The 19,849-nt window shown below is 41.6% G+C and overlaps 1 protein-coding gene across 2 annotated transcripts in view; it reads left to right on the forward strand.

Annotated features, from left to right (window-relative positions):
* The window catches only part of LOC124130348, a 73,855-nt gene that overhangs the window by 51,375 nt on the left and 2,631 nt on the right, over positions 1 to 19,849 (forward strand). Inside the window, exons 10-32 of one of the 2 annotated variants that reach the window (XM_048390616.1) lie at positions 246 to 1,014; positions 1,332 to 1,462; positions 2,457 to 2,506; positions 2,989 to 3,031; positions 3,644 to 3,726; positions 3,954 to 4,011; positions 4,483 to 4,601; positions 7,342 to 7,405; positions 7,830 to 7,873; positions 8,394 to 8,457; positions 10,203 to 10,240; positions 10,991 to 11,081; positions 11,580 to 11,626; positions 13,363 to 13,402; positions 13,736 to 13,791; positions 14,180 to 14,267; positions 14,443 to 14,492; positions 15,537 to 15,579; positions 15,927 to 16,009; positions 16,398 to 16,455; positions 17,261 to 17,364; positions 19,049 to 19,094; positions 19,611 to 19,673. In XM_048390616.1, coding sequence (XP_048246573.1) covers positions 246 to 1,014; positions 1,332 to 1,462; positions 2,457 to 2,506; positions 2,989 to 3,031; positions 3,644 to 3,726; positions 3,954 to 4,011; positions 4,483 to 4,601; positions 7,342 to 7,405; positions 7,830 to 7,873; positions 8,394 to 8,457; positions 10,203 to 10,240; positions 10,991 to 11,081; positions 11,580 to 11,626; positions 13,363 to 13,402; positions 13,736 to 13,791; positions 14,180 to 14,267; positions 14,443 to 14,492; positions 15,537 to 15,579; positions 15,927 to 16,009; positions 16,398 to 16,455; positions 17,261 to 17,364; positions 19,049 to 19,094; positions 19,611 to 19,673 — 2,232 coding nt within the window. Of the gene's footprint in view, positions 1 to 245; positions 1,015 to 1,331; positions 1,463 to 2,456; positions 2,507 to 2,988; positions 3,032 to 3,643; positions 3,727 to 3,953; positions 4,012 to 4,482; positions 4,602 to 7,341; positions 7,406 to 7,829; positions 7,874 to 8,390; positions 8,458 to 10,202; positions 10,241 to 10,990; positions 11,082 to 11,579; positions 11,627 to 13,362; positions 13,403 to 13,735; positions 13,792 to 14,179; positions 14,268 to 14,442; positions 14,493 to 15,536; positions 15,580 to 15,926; positions 16,010 to 16,397; positions 16,456 to 17,260; positions 17,365 to 19,048; positions 19,095 to 19,610; positions 19,674 to 19,849 lie in introns of both variants that reach the window. The other variant, XM_048390617.1, reaches the window with a different exon arrangement.

Raw genomic sequence — 19,849 nt, forward strand, 5'->3', positions numbered from 1 at the left:
GAAATTATAAACTGACTTTAGAAACGCTTTCTCTTACCAATTTTGTTCCTGCGATCGTAAGTTATAAAACGTCAATCATTACCGGGGTCGATTTGTGATGAAGTCATCTTCTGGTACCAGACACAAATTTGTTTGCACATGTGTGTCTAATGCTTAATGATTGTGTATGTTGTTCTCCAAGAATGCATGTGCCTCCATCGCTTGCATCTGTTATCAGTTATCCTACCTAAATGTTACATTAACAGGAGATGTCAACATTGTCCCTACAAAACTTCCTACCAATCTTATTGACATTAAAGACAAACTGTTTTCGATGTTGGAGACAAACGGACCATTGTATAGTCAGGCTCTTGTGAATGGAGAAGCTGTGGACGCAAATTGTGACACAACGTGTTTTGTGCATTTGTCAGAGTCGTTAGCAGTGTCATTAGACTTCCCTGTGTTACAGAGACCAGGTCAAATCATGTGTGACATATTTCTAGCAATGCCCCAGCAGCCACTCATGGTATTGACAGTAGTTCGTCGCTTCAGTGATACAATAGAGGACATACGAATATATAACACTTCAGTTGCAAGGGGAGTCACTGCAAACTTACGTCGGTTCACACATGATGGTATTAACGTAGTGCATGGAATCATCTGGACCAGTGATTTGAAAGACCAGGGTGTGTTTTTTGCAAAGTTGCAGAAAATGGCAAAAAGATGTTCATCATTTGTTCCCTACTCTTCGTTAGTGATGAATGCTTCCAAATACGAACATGTGATGATGGCGTTTTGGGCAGCTGTTGCTGAGACGATGACTGGATGTGATGGTGAAGATGCGAATTATCTGACTTTTCTAAAAAAAGAACAGTGTATTGTTCTCTTGGAGAATATGAACAGTAACAACGTGGAGGTGATATGCGAGTGTGATGAAGATGCCAGGACTTTGATGCTTGCAGTGGCAAGAAGACTAAACAGACTTGGTGACACCCTACTAATGTGTAGATCCAAGGAAGTGAGGGCCAGACTCAGGTACATCAAGATTAAAAACAATAGCCAGACCAGGGCCCACTTGCACAAAGCGATCTTAACACTAAGATGATCGTAACTCCCATACTTTAACATAGGCTTACGATAGTCTTAGCACTAAGATCGCTTTGTGCAAGCTGGTTGGTTGGTTTGTTGTTTAACGCCGCACTGAGCAATATTCCAGCTATATGACGGCGGTCTGTCACGCAAAGTGGGCCCAGTACTGTTAACGTATCGTGAAATAGTCCATGTGATTTTAATGGTTTGTCTCTTTCATGAATTCATACTTTAAAAAACATAAAACTTTTTTAATATTTCAGATCAGAGCACAACTCCACAATGTCGATACATGACGTGTGGTGTGCGGATCTATCAAGATTTGAGAATATTGTCTATGATGCGCACGTCTTACCGTTTGAACCTCGTGGTCGACGGTGGCTTTTCAAAACGGGTATGTTCACATGAATTATCTTTAATAGTGTTTGTTTGTTTGTTGTTTAACGCCGCACTCAGCAACATTCCAGCCATATGACGGTGATCTGTATATAATCGAGTCTGGACCAGACTATCCAGTGATTGACATCATGAGCATTGTTCCATAGTGGTCCTTGCATCAGTGCTTGTTTGTTTGTTGTTTGACGCCACATGACAGCCAGTAGTTGCAACAGTCAGGAGAAGCATTCATTGCTCAAGTACCAATTTCGCTTAGACCTCTTCCGTTGTATCACAGGCATATATCTTAAAAAATAGGTTATTGTCACATGTAGATATTTTGAAATGATACTCGTTCAAAATATGTGAAATTAAGGTGTGGAGCTTAACTGGGCAAAACAAATACAATACTTCAAATTGCTAACTTTGCTACATTAGCAATGTATGCTCCTAAACCTTAAACGGAAAAGTGTCTGTTAGCAGGTGTGATCATACGATCATCATATCATATTAAGAAAGCTCGTGAAGCCATATGATTGTCATGGCATAACTATCTAGTAAATCTTTTATTAGAGGAGCGACTATGCTTGTCGTAAGTGGCAACTACCGGGATCGGGTGGTCAGGCTAGCTGATTTTGCTGATGCATGTCATCGTATCCTAATTGCGTGGATCGATGCTCATGATGTCAATCACTGGATTGTCTGGTCCAGACTCGATTATTTACGGACCGCCGACATATAGCTTGAATATTGCTGAATGCGACGTTAAACAACAAACAAACAATAGGGTAAACAAATAATATTATAATAATCAGTGCATAGTAAGGACAATAATAGTGTGAGATGGTTTCGATTCGAATAATTAATAAATGCAGTTGGCACTATCAAAACATGTTTCTGGTGAGATTCTATAGATGTGTGTGAGATGAATAACGAACATGGTTTAATATCATATGAACACGCATTTGAGATGAGGGCGTGTAATCATAATTATATATATTATATTTACACAGTTTCTGGTAGCGCCAAAGAAATGAAAGTCAGATTAGAGACAGCGGAAAAGGTATTTATTCCAAGATACTACTCTCTACATTTCGATCATGGGTACATGACGCATTGCAGCGCGAACCTCGCCATTTGATTATGTAAACATAATGTTGACGTGGTATTGATCGACCTGATGTGATCATTGGTATCCATAATATCGACCGGTTGACCGGTATTATCCCAGGTGAACACCGTGATCCGGGGATCGGCACTGGTCACGTGGCTATTCGATGAGGTCTGAGCCCAATTTCTGTTGTACCTTACATGCAAACAAATGTTCTTATTTCTCATTCCTTACAAAGCTTGTTAAGCATGGCCGTGCATTAGGAAATTAAAATGGTTACTAATTTAAAGACCATGCGTTTTAATTTAAACGTATGAACAATCAACATATTTTTACATTAGTTGACATGAAATTAATATGTTATGAAACTGGACTTGTCGTGCCATTGATGAGATATGGAATTGTGACGAGTTTACAAATATAATACATTCCAGGAGGTGCACGAGATGGAGAGACAGATTACCAGTTTGAGGAATGGTATGTCCTTACTTTGAAAGGCATTTAGAAGTGATACACATAAGGAAGAGAATTTATTGATGTCAACTTCTTTACTATGAGGAACATAACGTTTCGGAGTATATGCTTACTCCTTCATCACCTGAGTAAGTATAGTCTCCGAAACGTTGTGTTCCTCACAATAAAGAAGTTGACATCCATAAATTCTCTTCCTTTGGCATGTCCTCTGTAAACACAAGCGGGAGACACTCGAGTTTTTACGCTAAGTATTCTTGATCTCATGAAAACAAAGCTTTCGGTGCATCTTTTTTTAATTACGTCTTCTCCATCAGACAAGAGTTGAGATGTTTTCGAAGTAGGTATATTATTGTCATGTAAATAAACACAATGCCTCCGGTGATTAAAAAGAAACATCTTAATTGAGACAACTTGTCCAGATGTCACCCATGCGTGGTCCCCAAACCCTGTTGATTGAATTTGCAAATTCGTGAATAATAATAAGGCATTGACATGATAATGTTATTTGACCATTCCATATCTCGAAAATATCGAATTATATGTTTACACGCCGTCTTCTACGTGGACATTCAATCTTTGTTAGTAGTATGCTCAACCGCCAGTATTACTTTTCAGATGAATGGAAGGGGCAGATGGAATATATCTTTGGGGAAGCTGATGTTCTGAAGTTGTTTCCACTGTTATACACATTCTACACAGTAAGGCACTGGGATATTGATTGAATGATGTAAAGATCAAATGAGACATAAACGTTTTCAAAGCCAATTCTATGGAATCAAAACCTGATTAAATGTTCTTTATGAGACAATCCATTTTCCTTAAAAATATGAGACACTTTTTGGTTCATTACTGTTGCTCTTTAAAATGTAAATTTAACAATGCCAGTAAAGCACATTGTTCAACACTTTGGTCGGGTTTTTTTCAGACAAACTTCCTGATGACCAGCCTGAATGGTGGATCATCGACAAAAGAATCCATGCTACGTCAGTATACATGGTCGAGGGAAGATTTGTGTTTTTCTGATTGTTAATTACCATGCAATTGCTGACATAACCCGTGAAGATCCGGGTGAGAATAGGTCTTCAGCAACCCATGCTTGCCGTAAAAGGCGACTATCCTTGTCGTAAGAGGCTACTTACGGGATCAGGTGGTCCCAACTGCGTGGGTCAATGCTCATGATGTAAATCACTGGATTGTCTGGTCCAGACTCGATTATTTACAGACCACCGTCATATAGCTGGAATATTGTTGAGTGCGGCGTTAAACAACAAACAAACAATAGGGTAAACAACTTGTATATTATAATAATCAGTGCATAGGTGAGTAAGGAGTGAGTGAGTGAGTGAGTGTGGCGTTAAACAATAAACAACCAGATAACAGCAAGCTAACATAACTTGACGGTTACTGTTAAATGTATGTGTGTAAAACCAGCATAATTCTGGAATTATCAATAGATGCTGATGTTACAGCACATGAACCCCCAAACCAGCCTTTGGGTGGTGACGAACAAACGGAGAAAGAGCTCCAGAAGAGGATGAAACTAAAAAAGGAACTTTTTCATTTTCTCAGAATGGTAAGAGAACAAGAGATATGCGATATTCTACAGTCTGTAAACGACGGAAGGAATTACACATCACATCACACATGCCTACTATTTTGTTCGTGGATACGAATTTTCCCTAGATCGTAATAGTAGCCGAGGCTATCATTTGCATAAGGACATACATGTGAGGGGTCTAGCGATTTTAGGTGATGCAATTAGTAGTGCGGAGTTGCCGTCCTTAGTCGGGCCAGGATCCACTAGATTGGTATGAGTGCCAGATTTACCCTGATTATGATCCGTGGTCTGTCAGCACAATGTGTTCTTTAGCTTTACGTTCCGAGTCCGTTTGTTTTCCCATTTGGTTTAAATAGCGTTCAAAACAGGGCAGACCCCAGCTCACTTACTCATTGTACAACTGACCAGCAACTCATGTGTGGACAGTTCACGGATATTCTGGATATACATCCGAACTTGAAACGTGTCTTCATCTATGTTTCGAAGGACACAATGTATGTTTAGGAATTCAGAAAAAATATCAAGGCATAACTTTGAAAACAAAAATGGTACTAGGAACTACATGAATGCCGCGTAATAATCCTGCTTGACTTGTTGTGAAAGTTGTTTTACGCCTCGATCGACAATACTCCGCATCGAATCTTTTCGAGGGATTTTGCCATAGATGGATTTTGTACAAATTCAAACTGTATTACAGTATATATTAAGATTTGCTGACCGTTAATCTTCTATTTATTTGACATTTAGTCTTCTCTTCATCTGACCTTTAGTCCTCTCTTTATCTGCCCCTTAGTCCTCTCTTCATCTGACCTTTAGACTTCTCTTCATCTTACCTGTAGACTTCTCTTCATCTGACCATTAGTCTTCTCTTCATCTTACCATTAGTCTTCTCTTCATCTGACCTTTAGTCTTCTCTTCATTTGACCTTTAGACTTCTCTTCATCTGACCTTTAGTCTTCTCTTCATTTGACCTTTTGTCTTCTCTTCATTTGACCTTTAGTCTTCTCTTCATCTGACCATTCGACTTCTCTTCATCTGACCATTCGACTTCTCTTTAGCTGACCTTTAGTCTTCTCTTCATTTGATCTTTAGACTTCTCTTCATCTGACCTTTAGTTTTCTTTTATCTAACCTTTAGACTTCTCTTCTTTTGACATTTAATCTTCTCCATATCTGACCATTCGACTTCTCTTCATTTGACCATTCGACTTCTCTTCATCTGACCTTTAGTCTGCCTTCATTTGACTTTTAACCTTCTCTATATCTGACCATTCAACTTCTCTTCATCTGACCTTTAGACTTCTCTTTATCTGCCCTTTAGTCTTCTCTTCATTTGACCTTTAGTCTTCTCTTCATCTGACCATTCGACTTCTCTTCATCTGACCATTCGACTTCTCTTTAGCTGACCTTTAGTCTTCTCTTCATTTGATCTTTAGACTTCTCTTCATCTGACCTTTAGTTTTCTTTTATCTAACCTTTAGACTTCTCTTCATTTGACATTAAATCTTCTCTATATCTGACCATTCGACTTCTCTTCATCAGACCATTCGACTTCTCTTTATCTGACCTTTAGTCTTCTCTTCATTTGACTTTTAATCTTCTCTATATCTGACCATTCGACTTCTCTTCATCTGACCTTTAGTTTTCTTTTATCTAACCTTTAGACTTCTCTTCATTTGACCTTTAAATTTCTCTTCATCTGACCTTTAGTTTTCTTTTATCTAACCTTTAGACTTCTCTTCATCTGACCTTTAGACTTCTCTTTATCTGCCCTTTAGTCTTCTCTTCATTTGACCTTTAGACTTCTCTTTATCTGACCTTTAGACTTCTAATTATCTGCCCTTTAGACTTCTCTTTATCTGCCCTTTAGTCTTCTCTTCATTTGACCTTTAGTCTTCTCTTCATCTGACCATTCGACTTCTCTTCATCTAACCTTTAGACTTCTCTTCATCTGACCTTTAGACTTCTCTTTATCTGCCCTTTAGTCTTCTCTTCATTTGACCTTTAGACTTCTCTTCATCTGACCTTTAGTTTTCTTTTATCTAACCTTTAGACTTCTCTTCATTTGAAGGGGCACGGGTGGCCCAGTCGTCTAAGGCGCCGCGATTCGCTGTGCAGAGTTGCGTCCCTTGGGCACGCCAGAAATCTATGATTGTGGGTTCGAATCCCGGTTCTCCCCGATTATGTTTCTAGGTTTGTCAGCACCATACCCGTGCTCGTGGGTTTCACCGAAGTGGTAAACGTCTCAGACCTGCATCACTTCGGGCTTTCCTCCCACATTAAGCTGACACGCCGCAATATAACTGGAATACTGTTAAAAGCGGCGTTAAACCCAACTCACTCACTCACTCTCTTCATTTGACATTTAATCTTCTCCATATCTGACCATTCGACTTCTCTTCATTTGACCATTCGACTTCTCTTCATCTGACCTTTAGTCTGCCTTCATTTGACTTTTAACCTTCTCTATATCTGACCATTCAACTTCTCTTCATCTGACCATTCGACTTCTCTTTATCTGACCTTTAGTCTTCTCTTTATCTTGCCTTTAGACTTCTCTTTATCTGCCCTTTAGACTTCTCTTTATCTGCCCTTTAGTCTTCTCTTTATTTGCCCTTTAGTCTTCTCTTTATCTGACCTTTAGTCTTCTCTTTATCTTACCTTTAGACTTCTCTTTATCTGACCTTTAGTCTTCTTTTCTTCCAAGTAAGCACTCAACAGTGTTGTTACCTATGATCATTTTTTCCTTGTTTCAGGCTGCTATTGATGTTAGGACAAAGCTGTTGTTTCTACAAGAGACTGCAACCCACTCGAGAACGGGTACGTACAGACACTTTACCAAGTGTGATATTTTGGTGTGTTTTTTGTTTAACGCCACACTCAGTTATATGACAGCTACATGAAGGCGGTTTGTAAAGAATCGAGTCTGGACCAGACAGTCAAGTGATTCACATCATGAGCATCGATCCACGCTTTTGGGATACAATGACATGCATCAACCAAGTCAGCGATCCTGACCACTCGATCCCTTTAGTCCTATAGTCGTTTTTTACGGCAAACATGTGTTGCTGAAGACCGATTCTACCCCGGATCTTCTCGGGTCTTACCAAGTGTTAAATAAGTATGACATGGGACTACCAATTGAAGTAAAAAACAATAATTCTGAAAGTGACGATTTCGTGTTGTATTATAACTATTTGACTTTTTAAAAAATGAAATACTTAACAATTTATTTGCCTTTCAGGTGCTACACTAGAAATGTTTACAACAGATGATACACCAGAACATGTAGGTGTTCCGTTCTTTATGTTTAATTGATAATGTTTCTCGGACATCAGGAAGTGCATTTAAGGCTGCTTTGAACAGTATTTCAGTTATATCACAGCGTGTCAACTTGTTGTTATAGAGACCAGGGATGCCGGTCTTCGACGTTTACAACTGTCGTGAAACCTACACTATGGTTAATGTGTTGACAAACTAGGAAACAAAATCAGAGCGAATGTGGTATTCGAGCCCACGATCATAGGTTTTTTTTATTTGCCTTGCCGTGAAACTCTGCACAGGGACTTGCTGAGACTGAGATGACTGGGCCCCCTTGATGTGGGAGGAAATCCTTAAATGACGCTGGCCTTAGTGGTTTATCACTTTAAAATCCTCTCTGACATTAACGTTTGGGAACTGGCATAGATGTTCGTGTCCCTGTTCGGGTCATATGGTAAAATCTCTATTTTAAAACCATATATGAATTTTAGACCAACCCAATGAAAGTGAATGTTCTGTGATATAATGATACTCTTCCTCTCAGCAGGTGAAAGGTCAGACGAAGCCAAAGAGCGTATTTCGCAAAGTAATCGGTTCCATCAAGAAGAAAGGTAAACTCTTTAGACTCTTCAGATAGTTTGTGTTATCCAAGTTGTATAAGAAGATCTATAAGATCTATCTTATCATCATCAGACTTTCAAGTTTGTTGTTACAGGTAACTGACGTCATGGTCTCCGTTTAGACAGGCCAAGTTTTTATAAGACGGTGACTGGCTGATGAGACAGCAGGATTCTTTAACTAGTAATGATACAGATGTGCATAGGCCGTACATTCCACCCTGACATGAAGACTTTCTTTTAAGGTAGATCATTGCATGCACCAAATGTGTAATTTACCAGTTGACATGCAACAGAAATTGTGGGTTCATTGTAGTACAAGTATTTATGTGGATACAGTTACGTATTGTCCAGTGTCTGGGGATCCGAAAAGGTCAACAGAACCTCAAGCATGTTAAATCTTTGAAAGGCATTTAGAAGTGATACACATAAGGGTTGTCATCTTTTTTATTATGAGGAACACAACGTTTCGGAGTCTTTGCTTGATGAAGGAGTAATCACATACTCCGAAACGTTGTGTTCCTCATAATAAAGAAGTTGACATCCATACATTTTCTTTCTTGCTGTAAAACTCCACTGTTTGGAATCAATTCGACTAGACAGTGCCAGGCCGTCTCGGGTTTTCAGGCCTACTCGGATGATCAGGCCGACTAGAGGGTGCCAGGCCAACTCGAGTGTTCAGGCCATCTGGATGGAGCCAGGCCGACCAGGGTGGTCAGGCCACTGGAGGGAGCCAGGCCGACTTGGGTGATCAGGCCGACCAAAAGGTGCCAGGCCGACTCGGGTGGTCAGGCCATCTGGAGGGAGCCAGGCCGACTCGTATGATCAGGCCATCTGGATGGAGCCAGGCCGACCAGGGTGGTCAGGCCGACCAAAAGGTGCCAGGCCGACTCGGGTGATCAGGCCACTGGAGGGAACCAGGCAGACTTGTGTGATCAGGCCACTGGAGGGAACCAGGCAGACTTGTGTGATCAGGCCGACCAAAAGGTGCCAGGCCGACTCGGGTGGTCAGGCCATCTGGAGGGAACCAGGCAGACTTGTGTGATCAGGCCGACCAAAAGGTGCCAGGCCAACTCGAGTGGTCAGGCCATCCGGATGGAGCCAGGCCGACTGGGAAGATCAGGCCACTGGAGGGAGCCAGACTCGGGTGATCAGGCCATTTGGAGGGAGACAGGCCGACTGGGGTCATCAGGCCAACTACCGGGTGCCAGGCCGACTCGGGTGATCAGGCCATCTGGAGGGAGCCAGGCCGACTAGGGTGATCAGGCCATCTGGAGGGAGACAGGCCGACTGGGGTCATGAGGCCAACTACCGGGTGCCAGGCCGACTCGGAAGATCAGGCCATCTGGAGGGTGCCAGGCCGACTCGGAAGATCAGGCCACTGGAGGGAGACAGGCCAACTACCGGGTGCCAGGCCGAGTAGGGTCGTCAGGCCAACTGGAGGGAGACAGGCCGACTCGGGTGATCAGGCCAACTACCGGGTTCCAGGCCGAGTAGGGTGGTCAGGCCAACTTGAGGGAGACAGGCCGACTCGGGTGGTCAGGCCATGTGTCTGTGCTGATTGCTTGCCATCGTACCTTGTTGCCTTATATGCCTGGTCCGGACACGCTTATGTCCAGGCTGTCGGGATGCTGGCATGTTGCAGTGTAAAAAAAACGTCCACACACGCATTTACTTTCGCCGGACTGAATCATATGTATATCGTAATGTATTACACATGTCTCAATATTGACTTTCAGTCTCAAGAAAAAGAAAGGGGGGAAAGACACAAGAGCAGGTAGGTTTGGGTTTGATCCAACTGATATGTGGCGGTTGTCATGTGACATGCTCTGTATCAATCTGAGACACAACAATTCACATAGAATGAAGAGTTGTCCTTGATTTGGATATCATCATTAAGTGTTGCATATAGTAATTGTGACTAGAAAATTCATCCCTTTGTGTCAAGGATGATGCTCTCGTGTAGAATGTGTCATGTGTCCGTAAAGTAATCCTGTTGTTTAAACGGTCGCTCGTGTTCGATTCCCCTCATGTAATATTTATGCGTCCCCTTTCTGGTGTCCACCGTCAGGAATATTGATTGCTATAAGTGGCGTAAAAACATCTCGCTCAGGCAGTATTAAAAGTAACGAATGGTGTTTGTGTGGACCATTGAAAGTAAGCGTGAAGACGTGATTTGCGTGTGCTTTTAGCCATCACAAGTGTCGTAAGGTTTTCAATATAATATTGCAGATGTAATTATAAAATGGAATCATGTAACACATGTTCATTCTGAAAATGATGTCCAGGGTGAAAGTATACATGCAGTGAAGCTTATTGGCAGAATATTCCCTTATTTACCATTTCATGGCTAAAACAGATTCCCAAAACCTGAGCCACTTATTTTTTTTTAATATGAAATACACAGATGCAGTGGTTCATCGCAACAAACATACGTATGTTATTCCTTGTCAAGAGGCCATGCGACACATTTTGATTTTTCTGCAAACAACAAAAGTATCAGACACAAAAAGATTCGACATTTCAGAATGTGCTTCAAGATGTTCCTCTACTGTCTGAAGGGAACTCAGAAGATGGACGGGACCCACAGAAGACAGCAATGGAGGGACCGCAATCATGTAAGCATGGGGTTTACAGACGCTAAACCATGTATTTTAGAATCACAAATGCCGTGTGACTTGTTGATATTATGTTTACATGGCATCCGTTAGCAACCTCTTTCCTCCCAGATAATGTGTACACGTCATGATATGACTCAAAAACTGTTTAAGGGCTTTAAGACAACGGAATTACATAGATAGGGATTATATACTGATAAATGATGCAAAGTAATAATGTATATATCAAACGTCAACGCCAGAGAATATCAAGTCTTGATTATCCGTCGGAACAGATTTGGACTTGACAGGCAAAACAGTGATGAAAATTATATGAATGGACCACTGAAAACAAGTGGTGACACCAGGTGTTCGCGAAAAGGATAGCCGTGTCCAGGCCTACCGATAGCAGCCTCCAGTCACACTTTTAAACGAAAAGTGGTACGAATGTCAACGTTATACTTAACTTAGTTCTTATAATTTTATTTGTCATAATCTCACATCTATATTATACTCCAGCCTCCGAAGGTGTAACAACAGAACAGGGAGAAGAAAATACAGAAATGGTAATGATAAAAAGGATTGCGTTTTCTCATTATCGTGTTGTGTAACAAATATGGACACCAGTAACAATATGTAAAGTATACCCGCAGCCATTTCACCCCCAGTATCTACTTTGGTAGGGGATTTTGCCTGAACATCAAGGAGAGTTTTTCCCTTATATAGTTTAGTGGTTGCATCCTATTCCATTTAATCGTTTGTAACAAATAGCGGTTTGATAGAGGTGAGGTGAAATGGAGTTTAACGTCGCGTCCAAGATAATTGCTCTTATAAAGCTACGAGCATGTGTTGGTGTCCATCTCAGTGAAATGGCGAATTAACAGTATATGTGTGTGCGTGTGTGTGCGTGTGTGGCTGCTTGCTTGTTTTTTGTTTAACGCCGCACTCAGCAATATTCCAGAATAGCATATGGCGGCGGTCTATAAATAATCGAGTATGGACCAGACAATCCAGAGATTGATACCATGACCATCGATCCACGCAATTGGGATCGATGACATGCATCAACCAAGTCAGCGAGTCTGACCACCCGATCCCGTTAGTCGCCGCTTTCTACCAGTACATTCGCCTTTTACGGCAAGCATGGGTTGCTGAAGACCTCTTCTACCCCTGATCTTCACGGGTCGTGTGGCTGATAGTACTAATGCGGACTGATGCCCATTTATAGTGCTAGCACACTGAGATACCATGCCGCAGTTTAACATGAATACACCACCCAGACACAGTATACTGACTCCGAGCCGACCAGTCCCTGTTTTAGCCCCTTAATGCCGAGCGCCAGACAGGGTAACAACAAGTACCATCTTTTAACTTCCACTCTCCGGGCGGACGCTCTACCACTAGACCACGGAGGCGGTCGACTCTTAGAGAGAATGGGTAGTTGGGCTTCAAATATATCCCATAACAACACGGGGTAATTGAGCATGGTGTCCCTTACAGTGGTAAGCTCATGTGTTCTGACAAAAATGGCATATAATGAAGCGCCATTAGATGTAGATTTGCTTTTTGTCTGTTTGGTGTTTAACGCCTAGCTGCAGCAATATTTTAGTTTTGTGGCAGAGGCCAGTAAGTATTCGAATCAGAACAAAACGATTATGAATAAAGTGCCACACTGTCACCTAGCCTGGCCGTCTTGAAATATTTCGTCGCCTTTTGCGACAAGCATGGATTGCAGGGGACATATTCAAACGTGAAACCCCCACTTGGGCAAAAGGTAGTTTATTGCCTATACCTATGTGATCAATTACCCAGGCTGGTTCCATTACCTGCAGGGGTACAATGTGTGAAGCCCATTTTTTGTGTCCGTGAAGATTTCTGCTGGGAAGATTTCTAAAAGCGGCGTAAAGCCATACTCACTCATTCTTCTGAGGGGGCCACGGGTGGCCAAGTCGTCTAAGGCGCCGCGATTCGCTGTGCAGAGTTGCGTCCCTTGGACACGCCAGAAACCTACGAATCCCAGTTCGCCCCGATTATGTTTCTAGGTTTGTCAGCACCATACCCGTGCTCGTGGGTTTCACCGAGGTGGTAAACGTCTGAGACCTGCACCACTTCGGACTTTCCTACCACATTAAGCTGACACGCCGTGATATAACTGAAATAATGTTAAAAGCCGCGTTAAACCCAACCCACTCACTCACTCACTCTTCTGAGACGTTCAATAATTTAGTAGCAATATATAGACCTTCTGTTAAGGTCCATCTCTATATCCTTGGACATAATACACGGCTTGTTCTTGTTTTAGAAAGGACAGGGGAGTGTCGACAATGTAACTCAAGATAAAAGTAAGTTCTAACATTGCTAATACTTCAATCATAGTTTATAATCATATATTTATAATCAATATATAATCACAATTTGTTGTGAAACATGACACGGATCTAACGACACGTTTTTCAACGACAGGCTGGCAGAATTTGGAAGCCCAAATCGTCCGCTTAGTCGGTAACATATTTCGTTTAAGTATGTTTATAAACGGCAACTTACATTACTGCAAGAATATCATATGTAATGTTATCACATTTGATACTTGATCAGTGTCGTTCATGGCTGATTGCTAACTTTTGAAAATATGTTCTGGGCAACCTTGTGGCTGGATATCAATCCATCTCTTGCAGCTGATGTGTATTTGCCTCCTGACTCGGTGCAATACAAGAATGGGTTGATTTTAGCGGTAAGCGATATGTACTGTTTAATTTTCTTTGTTTAATTATTTTTTTCTAATGAGATAATATCATGCTGCCTATTCTTGCTAATGTAGTTTTACATGTACCACTTTAGTCCTGGGCGGACCTGAAGGGTGCAACGCCCTTAATACCTCCATTTCAGGGCCAAATTCTCAGCACTGATTCACTATTCAAGTTACCATTTGCCTATCATCTACACTTGTTGGTTCATCGTTATCGAAGTTATCATACGCTGTGCAAATTGTGAATTGTGGACAACAAATAATAGTTTGCAATATGTTGTGGTAGAAAATATATGGAATATTGCTGAGTGCGACGTTAAACAACAAACAAACCAAACCAAGTAGAAAATCTGTCAAATATTCTTCTTCCTAGGATGTTAAGGACGTTTCTTCTCACATAAGCGAAACAAGCCCCGGAGAACGTCTGCATCTGCAAAACACCACAACAAATGATCCTAGGGGTAAGAATGAATAATTATGAGACTATGGTTTGAGGATTTTATTCACTTTCAGGCTGTTGGTTGTAATTTGGCCATGACTGCATTGCTAAACTAGGTTATGTGTCTCCACTTCTGTCTTCACAGTGCCTAATTGTCCTGTTTAAGTAATGTACGTGACTTTCACTTCACCCTGTAGATACTGGAGATGAAGAGAAACTGAAAGAAGATTTGGAAAATATAGAGAAGGTAAAAGTGTTTATTGTTAGCATTGCAATAAAATTAATGCGGTCGTATTGTTGCTGGTACTCAATTACAGTACATAATTCTACACATGTACACGCTTGTACATAGTGATGTTCTGAATAGGCTCTCGGGAATTGGTTCCATCCGTTTTAAATACCTTTCAGCAAAGGCACACAGCTGAAGCATTAAAGTACGGCGGCGGCATGGTATACTCACAAGGTATCATAGACTAAGCACATGGATTTCTTTATCCCAAGCCGCCCCTAATATTACATGAGTGAGTGAGTTTGGTTTTACGCCGCCTTTAGCAATATTCCAGCAATATCACGGCGGGGGACACCAGAAATGGGCTTCACACATTGTACCCATGTCGGGATTCGAACCCGGGTCTTCGGCGTGACGAGCGAACGCTTTAACCACTAGGCTACCCGACCGCCCCTATTGCTACATGAACGTACATATTGCATTATATACTGACCGACAAGAGAAACGCGAATGCCACACATGTTGGTTAATATATGACGAATTACACATATTCAAGGGATTTTAGATTGGTTAGATGCACAAACGAACATACTGGTAGTGTATGTTATGTGAATCGACGCTCGTGAACGTATCACATGTGACGTCATGATCATAGACCCATGACTCGAGATGCACCATTTGTCTCGTGCAGGATTAGCGTGTAAAGTTTGGAAATCACGTCCAGCATATCGTGATAAGAATAAAGACACTGTGGTAACACTTGACTGATTGTTAGTTTTGTCGTTAAGTGGTCTACATTTTGAAACATCTATTGCTAAGTACATACTTCTCTATATGTTTCTCTGGTTCGCGTTTCTTTTGACACCGAGTACGTTTCAAAATAAGACCCCGTGTTGGCCATTCAGTTAATGTGCTCACTCAAAAAAAGGCCTGAGTAGCACTCAGGATTTTCCCCAAACAGAACATTGAAACACATGAATGATTCCAACTGCCTTTAACTGTATTATGATGAGGATATCCGTGTTAGTAAATGGTATGAGACTGATGTAATATTTGTTTCAGGAAAGAGACGCTAAACTACTTCAACTTGTTTCCCTTTACACAGGTATGTATATCTCCAAATGAACCAGTTACTTAATGTCCCGATCCGGGCAAAAATAGTTCTTCAGCAACCCATGCTTGGCGTATTAAGCGACTATGCTTGTCGTAAGAGGCGACTAACGGGATCAGGTGATCAGGCTCGCTGACTTGGTTGATGCATGTCATCGATCCCAATTGCGTGGCTCGATGGCCCAGACTCGATTATTTACAGACCACCATCATATAGCTCGAATATTGCTGAGTGCGGCGTTAAACAACAAACAAACAAACAAACTTTATGGAAATAGTTTTGTCGTTTTTATTCATCTAACGCATTCACATTGTATCATAAATTATCTGTTATTTTTTAAGTGGAATGGCAGAACATCTTGTCCTACCTGGATACAAATTTGTCGATCTCTCCCTTTGCCGAGCACCAAGAGAGTATTTGCACTGTAAGTACTCCTTTAATCAGACACGGGAAAGTGAAATGCAAAAATATATCTAAAGCAAAATATGATAATATTTTACATAAATCATAAGACTAGTTTCAAGATGTGCAATGGTGTTTATTGAATGTTAACTCTTAGATAAAGAAGAAAATAATGGAATACCTATGATGTGTCGAAACAAATACTGTATCTGTAAAACAATTTCCTCGGAAAATGCCCCGCTCATAAATCAGAATGTGTTGTCAATAACATAGAAAATGTTTCACGTGTCCTGACCTCTGTGCCCTGTCCTCTATTAGTATAATCATATTTAATCAATTGATTACTTCAAAAGTTCATATTATATATCTGGCAAAACGTAGTGGGCTTTGTTGAACGATCTTGTTTTCAGGTTGCTGATACTATGAAATCAACATCGCACACAAACCTCCCCTTGCAAAGAGGATTGGGTAAGGATGTGTTGTCATTGAAATCAATTAATTCAATGTGGCAGAATCCGCACACCCGGAACAGCGATATAAACTAACAGTTTTAGTCTACTAGACCTTATAATGATAACATAAAGCAAGACCCGTGAATATCGGGGGTAGAATAGGCCTTCATCAACCCATGCTTGCCGTAAAAGGCGAATGTGCTTGTCGTAAAAGGCGACTAACGGGATCGGGTGGTCAGGCACGCTGACTTGGTTGATGCATGTCATCGAATCCCAATTGCGTGGATCATGCTCATGATAGCAATCACTGGATTGTCTTGTCCAGACTCGATTATTTACAGGCCGCCGTCATATAGCTGGAATAATGTTGAGTGCAGCGTTAAACAACAAACAAGCAAACAAACAAAAAACATCAAGCAAAACCCGATAAAGGGCCAATTTCTACTCGTTCTTATGATACCTTAACTATTGGTCCTTTTGGCAACGACTATCGAACTAGTGTCAATTTCTTACCCTGTGGTATCATCACTATGTGAAAGTGATTCTTCATGGACATATGCTTAAGATATTAGTCGGAAATGTTCGATGGACTGTGTTTCAACAGATATTTCTTATGGTCTAACACAGGTTTTTCTAACTTATATTTGTTAAATTACCTTCTACCGTGACCTGATGGCAATACATATCATGTCATTCAAATGTCCTTTATGGTTTTATTAAAATAGTAATGATGATGAAATAATTTCATAGACATAAACCAATACCTCTTAAGTCACAAACTAGATGTTGTTTTTCTCTCTTTGCAATATTTGAACATACAGGTAGTAGTCACCCAAGATTTCAGAAGCAAAGTCTAGTTCATGATCTGAGGCAATTTCAACAGGGACGATTGACGGAAAGGCGTCTGTTCACAATGTTTGGACATGTAAGTTGCAGACAAATATACTGAACCGCAAAAGAAACGTCAACCCAAGAAATATTGCATGAAAAGTTGTCATTTAAATATCTGGGTAAGTTTTGTCAAAGTTTCTAAAATTTAACATTACCTTGTCCGGAAAAATTAAATTTGATGATGATGACAAAGCAGATGGCAATAAAACCGATCGCCCATACGCATCACGGCAACGGCCATGGTAACCCGATGCACGTGAGTTCCGTGCAAATTGAAATGCACACGCGTTCCCGCTTTTCTTGCCCTATAAAAATCCACCCAGATCGGATAACATTCATTCGTTACTGAATTGCTACCACATGCCAAGATTGACAAGAAATCAGCGACACCAAGCCCTTGGACAAACCGCCCGGCAAGTAGCCAATGCATTTCAAGTCCACGTAAGGACCATATACAGGCTCAAGCAACGGTACCAGACCACCAACACTACAGGTGACCGACCACGTAGTGGAAGATCAAGGGTCGCCACCAGACGTCAGGATCGTCAGATTGTGCGACAGCATCTTCAAGATCGCTTTGTTACTGCTGCGGAAACTGCTCGACAGACCATGGGGACACACCAGCGACACATGAGTGCGGACACAGTGCGTCGACGATTGACGAGCAGACACCTCCACTGTCACAGGCCACACCGAGGACCCATTCTTACACCACGTCATCGCCGGGACCGTCTTCAGTGGGCAACGTAGCACCAGCATTGGCGCGACCAGCAGTTGAGAAGAGTCCTCTTCTCAGACGAGAGCCGATACTGTATCTCAACAGCAGATGGCAGAGAGAGAGAGAGAGTCTTGCGACGCCATGGGGAACGTTATTCGGTTGCTTGTGTTGTTGAGAGAGACTCATAGGGTGGTCCGAGCATCATGATGTGGGGTGGAATTGGTTTTGCACAGATGGTCGGCCCTGTGGTCTTCCAGAACATCGGTCAAGGGAGAGGCAATGGTGTCACAGCAGCTCGGTACATCGATCAAGTCTTGAGACCACACGCCATACCTCATTTGGCACGTCGTCGCAACCACGACTTTCAGCATGATAACGCCTGTGCCCACACTGCGAGAGCAACAAGAGACTTCCTCCAGCAGAATGGCAACAGAACTATGCAGTCCCCTGCCCTCAGTCCGATTTAAATCCCATTGAGCACCTGTGGGACGAGATTCAAAGACGGCTGAATGATGTCCGACCAAGGCCGACAACTGCAGCTGAACTGTGTCAGGCGTTCCTAAGAGTGTGGGCTCAAGTGCCTATGGCCTACATTAACCGCCTCATCCATTGCATGTATCGACGTTGCACGGCAGTCATCAATGCGCATGGCGGACACACGAGATACTGACTTGTGATGCAATTTTCTCAGAGACTAGTGTTGTGTTTCACTTTAAGAACACTTGACACCTTAATTACAACCTTGATGATCAGTTTTGCCAAGTTTCATCTTTTTATAAAGTCTTAAAGTATGTTTACAGTGTTCGGACAAATAAGGTTTCTTATATATCTATCCATGGTGACGTTTCTTTTGCGCTTCAGTATATTTATAAATGACATTAGTTGCAAAATGTTAATCTGATTACACGAATGATTTAAGAACAAGCAAACGAGTTTATAATAACCAACATCTTCAATTGATATTTAGGTACTGGTACAGCATTTTCTTCCTTTTCTTCAGATGATCTCAGGGGTCAAGAAGAATATGATATCTCTGCAGACTAAAGGTAACTACCCCGACAAAAACATGTTAAATCATGTCATGCAGATCTTTTTGTCTTGGATATTCAGTTGCGGTCGGGTAGCCTAGTGGTTAAAGCGTTCGCTCGTCACACCAGAGACCCGGGTTCGATCCCGACATGGGAACAATCTGTGAAGCCCTCCGCCGTGATATTGCTGGTTTATATCTAAAAGCGGCGTAAAACCATACTCACTCACTCATTCACCTGGATATTCAATGTCTTTCATGTTATCAGTCACTGGATTGTCTGGTCCAGACTCGATTACTTACAGACCGCCGTCATATAGCTGGAATATTGCTGAGTGCGGCGTTAAACAACAAACAAACAAACAAATTTAGTAAGACAACTTTAAATATGTTGCCCTTGAAAGATGAAGTACCGGACACGTTGCAGCAAAATGCAGCAAATATGTACATTGGTTATTGGATCTGTTTTTCGCTCTAAGATTTGATCCAAGAAAGCACACGCTTCCTTTATGAGATGTATATATGTGTATTTCAGTCTGTGGTTCTCCTGTCCATATTGTGGGGGGAGTGGTCTCACCAGGGTCGTATCTTGTGTCTTGTAAGTATGTCCTTAATGCACACACTCCTCACAATCGTACAGCAATGAAGTAAATAAATACCAAACTAGCAGAAATACTCACTGCCACCTCAACAAAGTCCTAGTCAAGAATCATAGAGATAACTATTGCGTCACTATCAAGATAAACTCTTAGATCGCTGCTGTACTGAGCACCT

Source organism: Haliotis rufescens, unplaced genomic scaffold, assembly GCF_023055435.1.
Source record: "Haliotis rufescens isolate VD_foot unplaced genomic scaffold, xgHalRufe1.0.p SCAF_9, whole genome shotgun sequence".
In the NCBI taxonomy this organism is placed as follows: domain Eukaryota; kingdom Metazoa; phylum Mollusca; class Gastropoda; order Lepetellida; family Haliotidae; genus Haliotis; species Haliotis rufescens.